The sequence below is a fragment of the Coffea eugenioides genome, chromosome 6 (assembly GCF_003713205.1).
Source record: "Coffea eugenioides isolate CCC68of chromosome 6, Ceug_1.0, whole genome shotgun sequence".
In the NCBI taxonomy this organism is placed as follows: Eukaryota; Viridiplantae; Streptophyta; class Magnoliopsida; order Gentianales; family Rubiaceae; genus Coffea; species Coffea eugenioides.
In genome coordinates this window covers 21,780,663-21,793,365 of record NC_040040.1, presented here as the reverse complement: position 1 = coordinate 21,793,365, position 12,703 = coordinate 21,780,663, and the positions used below count along the sequence as shown (strand labels likewise).

Sequence of the window (12,703 nt, the reverse complement as noted above, 5' to 3'; positions counted from 1 at the left end):
GTTTGGAATAAAATCTGTTGAGACCTAGGGCTAATGATTGATGAAACCCTAGCGAGATTTATATTCAAATTGTGTTTCAGCTATTATGGCAATTTGGAAGACAATGTACCAATGAATTGGAATCGTGAAGTCCATTTTAGTCTTTTGAATTCAAGTAACTTTAAATCAAGCCTTGTGGGAATATTTTGCCTTAATATCAAGTTGTATATATATTGAGGTAGTACGTTAATATTAAAATTTAGATATCGGGACTTTTTAAAACCTTGCCGACTAGTTAATGCTTTTCTTTGCTCAAATCAGTTTTATTACCTTTAGGGAATAATTGCATTAACTCCCAAACTTTAAGTTTTTCATAAAATTATCCTTGACTAGTTGTTTTAGAGGAAATTTGTTAAAAACACTAGATTTGAATAATTTCAAATAAAAGACATAGAAAACTTGTTCGGCAAGAAAACTTGTTTGAATTTATTTGGTCCTAGTTTGCCCCTCTAGAAGGGAAATACATTTAAAGAAACCATACGAAATATTTTGTCACTTTTACTAGTCTTGGTTCTAAGAAAATTATTAATTTATTCAGAGAAAATAAACTAGTTTTATACTAGATAATCTTTTATATATATATAAGCCAAGAGTTTGTTTAGTAAAACTTATAGTTTTTAAAACTTGGATTCTAGGGTTTAGCGAGGACGTGGATTTTGATTCCCAACTTGACTGGTGACTTCACTCTTGGTGAGTGTCCCTGCTTGTTCTATGCTTACTTGATTAAAGCGCTTTCTTGATTTGATATGTGATATTTGAAAAAATGGTTTCTGATCCATCAAAGTGAGCAGTGTGTACTTTATCACACTAGCCGTTCGAGTGGTGACTTGCTTGAAATGTTTTCATGAATACTTGATTGCACTTGTTAATCACTAGGCAGGGGAGTGTACTACACCTTAATGGTGGAAAGGACTCTTACCCTGACCTGGTAATCTCTTGTTGGACGTAACGTCGTTGGATGAATTTCTCGACTAGTCTCTAATCTCTTGTTGGACGTAACGTCGTTGGATGAATTCCTCGACTAGTCCCTAATCTCTTGTTGGACGCAACGTCGTTGGATGAATTCCTCGACTAGTCCCCAATCTCTTGTTGGACGCAACGTCGTTGGATGAATTCCTCGACCAGTCTCTAAGGTATACTCGAGTATTACCACTCTCGTGTTTGTCGTGCGGGCCCGGTAAAGGGGTATGATTGGTGGCCGGAGTTAAGAAAAATAAGAAGATCTACATGGACCTTAGGTAGTGAAAGTTGACGGAGGGTCGGCTACGGAAAATTTTGATCAAATTCGTGGTGAATGGCTCCTGAGAGCCCCTGTATCCTATCTTGTGCTGTTATACGCTTTCCTAATTGTCCATTTTGTGAAATTGTTACTCGCTGTTTGATTTATTTGATTGCATGTTTTGGGGCACCACTGAGTTTTAGCTCACCCCACGTTTATTTGTTTTCCTTGACAGGTCTTGACGTTTGAGAAATCTGAGCCTACTTATATTTGCTTATGAATGTATTTGAACCTTGTGACTTTGATTTGCAGTTCGTAATGTAATTCGAATAAAACAATGTACTTTTGTCTTGGGTTACCACTTGAAACTGGAAAAGTGTAAACCCTAATTTTGATATTTGGCTCGTATGTAAACATTTGCGTCGTATGAATATATACTTTTGAAGTTGTTTGAATTTACTACTTGGTTGTAACGCGTGAGGTATTTAAGAGCCGTCGGTTGGCTATCTTAAAGTGCTGTTGTCTCTGAAGTTAATGTGGTCTTAGTTATTGATCTATTTTGGAGGATCAATACTGTAATAATTTAGGCTATACTTCGGAAGGATTTGGGCTAGATTTCTTGTGTGAGTCCTGACGAGAGTTAGGCAGACTGCTCGCCAATCCTCTGGTTCGTCTTAGGGGAAAGTGGGGTCGCCACACTACCAAAATGGATATCCTAAAAATGCATGTAATAAAGTCTAAGAAGGTGAAAGTTATGCTATTTGATTGCTAAAACAGAATTTGTTTTACTTGTGATTTGTGGATGTCGATTGCTATTGATGGCTATACTTCTCTTACAGCCTATTTCATTGACGATGAATAGAGCTTATAAAAAGAAGGGATAATTTCAGAAACCTTCCCTGAGGTTTTTGACAATTTCAAACAGCTCTCCTCATGTTTTGAAAATTACGCATACCTCCTATAGAACATAAGTTTGGGTTTCACATTGATGATGTAAGACCAAAAAGTATATGAATGCCCAAAATTGCCCTCATCTAATTTTCAGAATATGAATAGTCATTAAATTTTTTTAAAAATAAAAAATACACTTGTATACTACAAAATTATGAGTTTTATTACTTAGCCAATGTCCTGATATTTTCCATTCCATGGTTTCCTACATCCACCCAAAATTTCAAACTCTTATCACTTCTTCTTTTTTCAAACAAACTCTTTATTTTAGATGACAAAATCCACCATCATAATTCTTACCTTTATAATCTTTACTTCTCTATAGGTTTCTTCCATATATTGCCTACCAAACCTTTAGTCATAAAACTCATAATCCTTACCTTTTTCCTACTCAAACAGCCAAGTCCCTCAATTGCCAAAATTCTTCATTTTTTGTGTGATAGAAGGTTACAATTTAATAGCTATGGGTAAAACAGTTTGGTCACAATATGTGGCCTGGTCAAGAAGAATTGTTTTCTCTTTTTTTTGTTACTTTTTATCAATGGCTTGTCTTTGAAAAAAATTATGAAGGTTATTATAGTCATTGTTTATCATCAAGGGAGGTAAATGTAATATTAAAAACCTCAAGAGAGCTCAATGAAATTATTACAAACCTCAGGGGAGGTTTCTGAAATCATCCCTAAAAAGAATTTTGAAATTTTCTTATATTCCTCCATCATGCGCTCTGATAGTGTTGAAGCTGAGAAGATATTTAAATTGTTATATGATCTAACTAGCAAATATTACTATCTACCTTTATACCGTATTTGGTCCTAATCTACTAATAAATAGACTGTATTATAACTTATCTTACTATAAACTTTACTTTTCAAATTCCAACCTCATGTTTTTAATTTGATGGTGGGAAGAAACTCAGAATTTTTGTTTTATTTTTACATTTTGGAATCAGTCCCTCGAAAAACAAAGAAACCAATTAACAATGCCCAATTTATGACATATGGTAATCGAATGTTGGTCTTACAGAATAAAATCGATAAAATCAATAAATTTTTTAAACCGAATTTTCAATGACCGTCGATGAATACCCTAATTTATAAATTTTACAATAGCACTTCTTTCTTTTCTTTTCTTTTTTTTTTTAAAAAAAAGACAAAACAACATAAAGTCTCCCCGGCCTTCATCGTAACTGCGAGAGTCGTCCACAATGTTCAGCCTACAATGTTCGGAGCCACTTCAATTATTTCACGTGAATTTTGAAATCCCATCCCATAATTCAATCCTTTTATATTCCTACATTAGACACTTAAGACTTAGGTGGCAGTGGCACCCAGCAGGCTGCAAGATCAGCGTCGAACACCCTTATCTTCAAAGTTCAAACCAAACCAAACCAGTCTTGCGGGGCGCCCGCACCGTACAGATAATAATAATCATTCATTCACATTTCAGAATGCCATACACATTGCAACTCTGTCATCTCTGTACATTTTCCTTGCTTTGTCAGCATCTCAATCTCTTTCAACCTTTAGGTAGTTGTGGTTTTGTCGTCCTAACAATAAATAATGTTCGAATTTCAGCCATCCACATGTTCATCGACTTCCTCCATTAATTTTGGGTTAGACAAATACAAGTCAGAGGAAGCTTCGTATACGGCGTCGGTTTCTTGTCATTCAAACATCTGATCTCTCGCGGATATTCTGGACGTTTAAACAAAAGCAAGCACTTATAGGAAAAGGGTCTGGGGATTTTGGTGTCGGGTTGAGGAATTAAAGCGTATTTGGAGGAGTAGCTATGACGAAATGGGCGAAAGAAGAAGTGGTTTTCTTCGAAAGTGGGGAAGAGGATGGGGATGTAGAAGAGGGGATGGAATCAGAAGAAGAAGAAGAAGAAGGAGACAAAAGTGTTGCTGATGTTGATAATGAAAGTGGAGGTCGTAGTTTTTCACCTTCTTCTTCGTTCATTTCTCAACAATGGCCTCAGAGTTACAAGTAAGTTTGTAATTTATGCGAATACAGCTTCGTGCAGAAGCTCTGTTTCTTTTGTGCAATAGCAATTCGAACCTGAGGATTCATGGTAGAATTGATCAATTTGAAGCCTGGTTACCTGATTTAGATTTACAACTAGTGGGCATGCGTAAAGTTTTGCTTTGGTACCAGGGAAAGTGGAGGAGTGGGATTTGCTCCCAACCAATCTGGTATTCCATGGGTGCTTGCATGAACTTTCTGCGTTTAGTCTATTGGGATTGAGTTATTTGCTGATTGGATGTTCTTATAACTTCAGTATTTGCCAAAATCAGTCCATGGTTGAGTTCTATGGGCGTTTTAGTTCCAAGAAGATGGCATTTTCCATGTTTTAGTACTCAAATTTGTGAGGTTATATTCTATAAGGTGCTCTGTTTTGCTTTTGAATCTTGATATATGCTTTTTAACATTTTTTTTATGACTCAAAATGGATTTTAGTGACGATCACATAAATTTGATATGTTCTGCAAAGATGATGGATGTACTTTAATTTTTCCGTATTATTCCAGAGAAACAACGGATTTCTACTCAATTGCAGCATCGCCAAATTTCGGAAATCTTCGGCTCATATCTGGTGCATTTTATCCTGACGGTAGCAGTCAGAATAGCTTGGACATTAGTGGGAAGACACCTTTGCTTTCCGAGTACAAGAACATAAATCAGAAAGGAGAAGTAGATAGGATATCTGCAAGGCAGCAGTCCTCTTGGCTGGAAAAGAGTTCTGTTTACCGACAACTGACTGGAGAACTTCCTATTGGTCAGGGATGTAGCTTAACACAAACTATATTCAATGGTAGGCATTTCCTTCATATCCTTTACAAGAATGACTGGCGTTTGTTTAAAGTATGCATACACCTGTGGTTCGTTTGATTATCTGTCTATGGAATTCCCAAAATTAGATTAAAATTCAGTAACAACTTTATTTGTGAATGTGTTTTTCTTGTTTCTGCTACTCTTTGACATTCAGTCTTTCGTTTTTCTGGAATTTACCTGTATGTTTTGAAAAGAAATTACAGTTTCTCTTACTGAGGCTATGGACAAACACCATAAACATGTAAAGGGGGTGGAACAAATTCATTGGGGCTTGTGTACTTACTCATTTTAAGAATGCAAAGCTGATACCTTACCATACATGGAGACAATAGTACGTAGTGGTATGAGCATGATTGTATGAGTGTGTGTGTTGGGATGAGAGGCAATGAGGACTGAAAATATTTGTTGTTTTTCTTGCCGGAATTTATCTTGTTAATAACAGCCTTTATTGTCTTGCAATTAAACAGGGATAAATGTTATGGCTGGAGCTGCACTTCTTTCTACACCTTATACTGTTAGAGAAGGTGGCTGGGCAAGTTTGTTTGTGCTTATTCTCTTTGCATGTGTCTGTTGCTATACTGCTGAACTTATGAGACACTGCTTTGAAAGCAAAGAAGGCATCTTAACCTTTCCAGACATGGGAGAGGCAGCATTTGGGAGATTTGGACGGATTTTTGTTTCTGTAAGTTTTTCTAAACTTGAACTCTAGCAGATTTCATGCTTAATAATGACTGAGTGGTTTGATGTAGGAAACTTTAATTCTGTCATCAACAATTCATTGCAGTGGCATGGCTTTCTTTTTAATCTTCTTATGCTTGCAAAACAAGATAGATGCCATATTTATGTAGCATCATCAGCAATTAACCAACCACACAGACTTCAGTAAAAATTATAAATGTGGGGCTAGTTCTGCAACTCTAGTTCTGATAAACTTATATACTAATTCCCACAAAGACTCTGTTATGGCACTTAAACCTTTCTTACTAGCAGGCTAATTCTGATGCTGCCACCCTCCTGTTTCAATTAAACGGAAACAAGTAGGTGGAAAATGTAATACAGTTAACGTGAATGCATGGTAGCTAAGCAATTAATTTGAAGTTTCACTGACTGCTTTCTTCGGTTTTGGTGCAGATCATCTTGTATGCGGAATTATATGTACGCAAAGCACTTGCCTTACGTGTTTATATATCCCTTTGCAAGTTTATCCTATCACGGGTTTCTAACACATATTCATTGGAGTGCAGACAACATGCGTGGAGTTTATAATTCTAGAAGGAGATAACCTGTCCAGATTATTCCCTCGAGCATCCATGGATTTTTCTGGTTTTCAACTGGATTCCACGCATTTGTTTGGAGTTTTAACAGCTCTTGTCATTCTACCCACTCTTTGGCTAAAAGATCTACGCTTGATCTCTTATCTTTCAGGTCTTTGTGTTGCTCTGCTATTGTTTCTTATTAAGGTTTTGTTGTTTGAAAAGTGGGCTGATAATTTCTGCTTAATGTGAATGTTGACTGTGATTTTTGCAGCTGGAGGGGTCATTTCAAATGTAATCGTAGTTTTGTGCCTATTTATTCTTGGCACAGTAGATCATGTTGGATTTCAACATAATGGTCCATTAGTGAACTGGAGCGGTATTCCTTTTGCTATTGGGGTCTATGGGTTCTGCTATTCAGGGCACTCTGTTTTCCCAAACATCTACCAATCAATGGCTGATAAAACCAAATTTACTAAAGCAGTGGTCATATGGTAAAAAGCACTTATCTTGTGGAAGTTTCCACATAAGCACACTTGTCAGGTTAACTATATTTGACGTGCTTTGAATTGCAAATGTCACCTTGCTTGTGCAGTTTCATGCTATGTGTTTTGCTATATGGTGGTTCTGCAATCATGGGATTTCTTATGTTTGGTCAAAGCACAAAATCTCAGATTACTCTGAATTTGCCAAATCATGCAGTTGGTTCGAAAATTGCATTGTGGACAACAGTGAGTAAAATCTGAAATATCTGTCTACATCTCTCTGTACAATTATACATTTTGTTGGTTGCCCAACTTCAACGCAATGTTAATCATCTGGTTCTTTTCACTTTGTACAGGTTGTCACCCCACTCACTAAATATCCTTTGCTATAAGTTTTTGTTGTTGATAATATAAGCAATTTGTTTGTTATGTTATCGTATGTTCTCGAGAACTGCTCTGATAAATTCCTTAACGCTCTGCTTAAATATGCCCTGTTGATGAATCCCTTGGCAAGAGGTATAGAAGAGTTGCTTCCCGCTAGGTTCTCTGATAATCTCTGGTGCTTCATTTCTGTAAGGACAGCACTTGCCCTATCTTCTCTCTGTGTTGCATTCGTTCTTCCTTTCTTTGGTAAGTAGTGCTTGTCTTATTTTTGTTCCTTTTGGGGCTTGACTTTCTTTAAACGTGAGAATGGGTTGGTGAGGCTATAATTCTGGTTTGAACATTGTTTAAGCAAGTTCATCACTCTTTAATATCTGCAAGGAATCCTGATGAACTCTATCATAAATTGGCCTACTACATCCTCGTCTAATTTTCTTAATGATGCAAAGTTAAGTTAGTTGATGTCAACCAGGAAGAAATCTTTGTTTAGTGACATAACTGATAGGTCCCCAAGATGAAACTACCAATTAGAGTTTCTAAATCTGTGACATGATTGTTTGCTATTAGAGAGAGTTATTCTGCTGTCGATGACACAACAACCAGATCAACTCAAGTGTGTATTCTCTCTCTGTTGTAGGTCTGGTGATGGCTCTAGTTGGTTCGCTCTTTAGCATTCTTATGGTAAGTCCAGTACACCTTTGTAAGCAGGAACGTAATGTTATTTGTAGAATGCCAAGTTTTCTTATGACACTGCTAGTCATTCACTAGCTTTATGTATTCATTAGGCATGTAAAGTTTCGTGGGAAATTATGTCAGTATTGAAAAGTACCTCACCTATATGGTTGTTCCACTCGTAACTGTTACTCAATTTTTGTCTGTAATGAGAGACTCACGAATCACTATTGGTTTAATTCTAATTTTCACCTCTTCCCATAGGCTGGAAAAGTTGTTCCTGAAGTGCCATGTATGTTGGGATGTGGAACCATGCAGAGAGCTGTTTGTATTGTTTTTTCTTGTTCTAAACCAAGCTAGGTATCTTTTCAGGTGTAACTGGTTACTTGCATAATTAAAGAGTTTAAAAAAAAAAAAAGAGGAGAATGGCAGAAAAAAGAGTTTACATTCCACTCCCACACTTCACACCTCAAAATGTCGATTCTTATTCAATAGCTTTGACTTCTCATATTTTTCTTTTTTTTTTTTTTTGGGCAAAAAATGTTATATGCTTCAACTGTTCTGTCATTTGCTGTTACTTGTCTATATAACACATGCCACTTGATCCAGGCAATTGTAATGCCAGCACTATGCTTTGTGAAAATATTGGGGAAAACAGCAACCAGAACTCAGGTATGAGCAAGTCCTTGCATTATTTTGCTGTTGTAACATATATGAACTGCTGCTTTCTCTATCTGATCCTTTTTCTCTGTACAAGGTGCAAGATGTAGAACAAAATGTTGGGAGGATTATAGACAAAACTTAGATTGTCGCCAAGATTCAAGAATCTGAATAAATTTTGAAGTCAAAACATATGTGATGATCATCTTTTTTGGCAAGAAAATTTCTTTGAGGATAAGTTTCTGAACTGTAGTAGATATGCAATATAACCACAACCTGCAGTATAACCACATGTTAAGCTAGCGATAATGGAAAGCATGGTCATTTGAGTTATGCCAATATCTATTTCCTTCAGGCTTTGGGAAACCGAACAAGTAGTTATTATCTAGTCAAGATAGCAGAAGCATGCCCCAAGTGTTTCTTGTGTTTTATGTTACCTTGTCTTGTGTTGAATATAGTTGCATCTTTTCACTTGATTACATGTGGCTTTTACTTCCAGGTTGTGCTCAGTATTGCTATTGTTGCACTGGGAGTGGTGAGTGCATTCGTGGGGACGTATAATTCAGTATCAAATCTTGTCAAGAAATACTAAATTTCTGTAACATGAGAATTCATATTGTTGCCTTGTTCTGTAAGGACATGCACTTGAAGTCCCTGAGGCTATTTTTTTTGTAGTAGATCTAATCTCATCAAGGTGTATTTGCACCAAAAGGGAGGAGGTTTTTTCAATCATAGTTGTGTATCTTTCTAATTAAATTCTCCTTATTCTCATATGTAATAACAGGAACTGCAATTAGACAGTAATCTTTCCAATAGCTGCTTCGTTTCTTCTTTCCAAGATATGGTAAATTCTCCTTTAACATGTCCATCATTAAAGATATCACATGGTAAATTCTGGTTTTTGATTGGGTGGCTTGCTTTATGAGAAAATGAAGAACAGATCTCAAGAAGATGAAATCTATGATTTGGGCACCTTAAACCAATAATCAATCATGCCCATATAAATCCCATGCTTTTAAAAGAAGAAAGTGCATTAATTATTGAGCATGTTGACGTTAGAAAAATCCCAAAATCCACTGGAACGAGTTAACCACATCAACAGTCTAAAATGTAGGAATAATTGTCATTTTTATGAGATCTTAGTGATTGGGGAAGCTGATGCAGGATTTCCGAATTGACAAGTATGCGCATTTTTATTTTATTTTTTAATAAGAGGAGTTGTTTCTTAATATGTCATGTCGGATGGTGAGAGAAACTGGCTTATCCTTGATAGAACCATACCCAAAATCTTTGTCGTTTAATGTTATTACACCATCATTGCTTCATAATTATTCTAATTACTCACAACCTGCCTTATGTAAACAAGTCTCTGGATGAGTTGTCTTGAAAAAGATCTGTGCTCTTGTCAATTTTTTTCCATGTGTTTTTAAACATGGATATTTTAAATAGAGCTATAAAACGAATGAATGCCTCTTGAGATCAGTTTAGCTCAGATCGTATAAGTTCGAGTTCTGCTCGTTTGTTTAATTAAATGAGTCGAATTCAAATATCAAATTAAGCTCGTTTTTAAAAAGAGCCAAGTCAAATTTGGCTCACGAATGGTTCATTTCAGTTCGTTTAGGCTCGTTGGTATATTTATTTAAGCTAGTATTACTAATTTTTCTTAGTAATTATGTAGATTTACCTTGTCTTGATTATTTAGGATTTTATTTTGTTTAAATATTGGGAATCTTCTTATATTTAGTGAATTTTTTTATTACGCAAATTAAATTAGTTATATTTTTTGAATTGCAAAGCTATATAAGATATTCAAACATATTTAAGTTTTTTTTTTTTAAGTTCAAGCTCAATTCAAACTCGGCTGGTTTATGTCATATGAGTCGAGTTCGAGCTTGGATAATTTTAATAAGCTGAAGTCGAACACAAATTTTGGCTCGTTATATAAACGAATTGAGTTAAGCTCAGCTCAATAACTTAATGAATTCAGCTTAAACGTCAAAAGTTCGACTTAATTCGACTCGTTTAGAATTCTAATTTCAAATAACTTTTCGGGAAAAAAAAAATACTTTCGGTTGTCAGCGTTTGGGATTTGGAGCAGCTTGGCACCTGTAATTTTTCTGATTCTTTTTTTTCCTTGTAATTTTTGTTCCTTATTCCCCCGTAATTTGTAAGGCAACATAATTGGTCACTCTTATGATGACTATAGTTACTCGTAGTTCAATGAGATGCAATTGCATTACCTTTATGTTAATTAGTAATTACATTCTTGTTATGTGAATATTACCATTCCCACTGGGTATTAATCTAGAAAGTATACTGTAAACCCCACAAGCTTTCGTCAAAACAAGCTAAAAGTATTCTACAATAGAAGAGTTTTACATCAACGATTTTTTGGATGAGCAAACCGAAGAATAAAATCTAAAGTCCTGTTTGATAATCCAGATGAGCACTTAAACTTAGTTCAACACTTAAAATTAATGGATTCAGATAATATATTTAGATCGTTTGATAACAAAAAAATTAAACATATAAATTAATTAAGTAGCACTGAATTCTCTAGATAAAACTTGTTTCTAAAATTAAGTGATAAGTTATTCACTTATCACTGAATATAATATGCACTCAAATGTATTAGATTTAATACTTAATAATTCAATAATTTAATGAATTTAAATTTTAAATTTTAAATTTTTAGATTTTAAATTTCAATTTTATCAACGGCATCCTAAGTTACTATTCTAACTATGTTGCCAGGAGGTAAGCAGTCCTCCTGAATGATTTGAGTACGAGTCATACAGACCATCTTTCTTTACGTCCCGAGTAACCGGCTCATTGATACCGGGATGAGTCGCCGTGGATATATCTGAAAAATACAAGAACACACACGAAGTTACGGCGTGGGACCTTTCCCCGGGGATAACCCTGATGCTGCTTGGGACTTTTCTCTAGAATAACTCCGCTGCTCAAGAAGTCAAAGACGAGTTGGAGTGTAGCGTAAAGTAACAGATAGGAGTCTGGCGAGAGGGAAATACATCCTTGAGCAAATCTAATCTCGTGAAAGGGAAATAGGATCCTTTACCAAATAAAGGCACCGACTCCTCGAGATAAAGACGTCGTCCAATATTGTTGTAGCAGCTGATCGCTATCACCTAGTGAGTCACAACTATCTTTCACTGGGAGAGATGGGAAAATTAGTGGAGTTCATACATTGGCATGGTCCCAGTTTGACTGCAGTAATGTCATACGGACGATTTATGTGTAATTTGGATGAGTTCGTGGCAATAAATATGATGATGAGGTGTAACTTATCACCATCATTAGACCCCGCTCGGGTTTAATTAGGTTCGTGACTAAAGAATTGTGTGTCACGTTGATTCGAGAGTTAGAGAAAAAGTAATTAATATGTAAGTAAAAGTTAGATACCTAATAGTTTAAATTTTTGGATCAAAACTGGGTTTTGAACTTACATATTGGATTTTTTAGTAGATTCTCTTGAGATATTTCTCCCTAACAAGTGGTACTAGAGTTTCTGGTTGCAAGTCTAGGCTGTCGTATCAGAGTTTCTGGTTACAAGTCTGGACTATTCATGGATTAGTGGATTTTTTTTTAGAATTGGACCTATAAAAATTCTCTTGATAATATACCGAAATGTCAAGGAGTTAGGTTGACGTTGGATCAAGTACACCATGAGTTTGGCCAGGGGTCTGGTTAATGTTAAATCAAGAAGTCAAGGATTGTTAGTGGTCCAGTTGGCAGGGGTCCGAAATCCAATTTGGATTTTGTAGGTTCATAATTGAAAGAAAATGTGACCTTAGGTGCTAAGATAAGCTTGTATTGAGTATTAAAGTGGGTTTGAAAAAAAAGCTTGGGTGACTTTAGATGCTAAGATGAGTTTGTATTGAGTATTAAAATAGGTTTGAAAAAAAAGTTTGTAAACTTGGGTTTAATGTGAGAAGTTACTCATGATGGGGGAGGTTCTTAAATTTATGAATAAAGAATTGTGTCCTACATTGGTTTGAGAGTTGGAAAAAGAGCGGTATTAATATTGGATTAATATGTAAGTAAGGATTCGATACCTAACAGCTTAAGTTTTTGGATCAAATTTAGATCTCTAATTTACATATTGGAATTTTTGGTGGACTCTCTGAGATATTTCTTTCCAACAAATTCTATTGAAGTTAATTGTAATCCCCAAGTACTAAGCTGTAACAA

General features: G+C 35.6%; 1 protein-coding gene across 5 annotated transcripts; it reads left to right on the top strand.

Moving 5' to 3' along the window:
* Positions 1–3,641: 3,641 nt before the first annotated feature.
* LOC113773062 (amino acid transporter AVT1A-like) lies at positions 3,642–9,306 on the top strand. Of its 5 annotated transcripts, XR_003468743.1 has the most exons (13): positions 3,643–4,194; positions 4,737–5,020; positions 5,508–5,722; positions 6,172–6,195; positions 6,285–6,465; positions 6,568–6,787; positions 6,889–7,024; positions 7,135–7,154; positions 7,263–7,408; positions 7,797–7,840; positions 8,096–8,191; positions 8,441–8,503; positions 8,991–9,019. XR_003468743.1 is itself a non-coding variant. In XM_027317584.1 (12 exons), exons 1-12 carry the CDS (start codon positions 3,998–4,000, stop codon positions 9,081–9,083), a joined length of 1,623 nt encoding a protein of 540 aa, XP_027173385.1. In that variant the 5' UTR covers positions 3,647–3,997; the 3' UTR covers positions 9,084–9,306. The 5 variants fall into 5 exon arrangements, 4 of the variants coding, with proteins under 4 accessions (XP_027173387.1, XP_027173388.1, XP_027173385.1 ...); XM_027317584.1 differs by lacking the exon at positions 8,096–8,191 and having other exon boundaries at positions 3,647–4,194; positions 8,991–9,306; XM_027317586.1 differs by lacking the exons at positions 8,096–8,191; positions 8,991–9,019 and having other exon boundaries at positions 3,642–4,194; positions 7,263–7,350; positions 8,441–8,494.
* The last annotated feature ends 3,397 nt before the right edge of the window (positions 9,307–12,703 follow it).

What these genes read in the sequence shown, in the direction of transcription:
- LOC113773062 (XM_027317584.1), top strand. Translation starts at nt 3,998, where the DNA reads ATGACGAAATGGGCGAAAGAAGAAGTGGTTTTCTTCGAAAGTGGGGAA. An exon ending in TTGGACGGATTTTTGTTTCT is followed by an intron (nt 5,723 to 6,171) that starts GTAAGTTTTTCT and finishes GTTTTGGTGCAG; the next exon opens with ATCATCTTGTATGCGGAATT. An exon ending in CGCTCTTTAGCATTCTTATG is followed by an intron (nt 7,841 to 8,440) that starts GTAAGTCCAGTA and finishes CACTTGATCCAG; the next exon opens with GCAATTGTAATGCCAGCACT.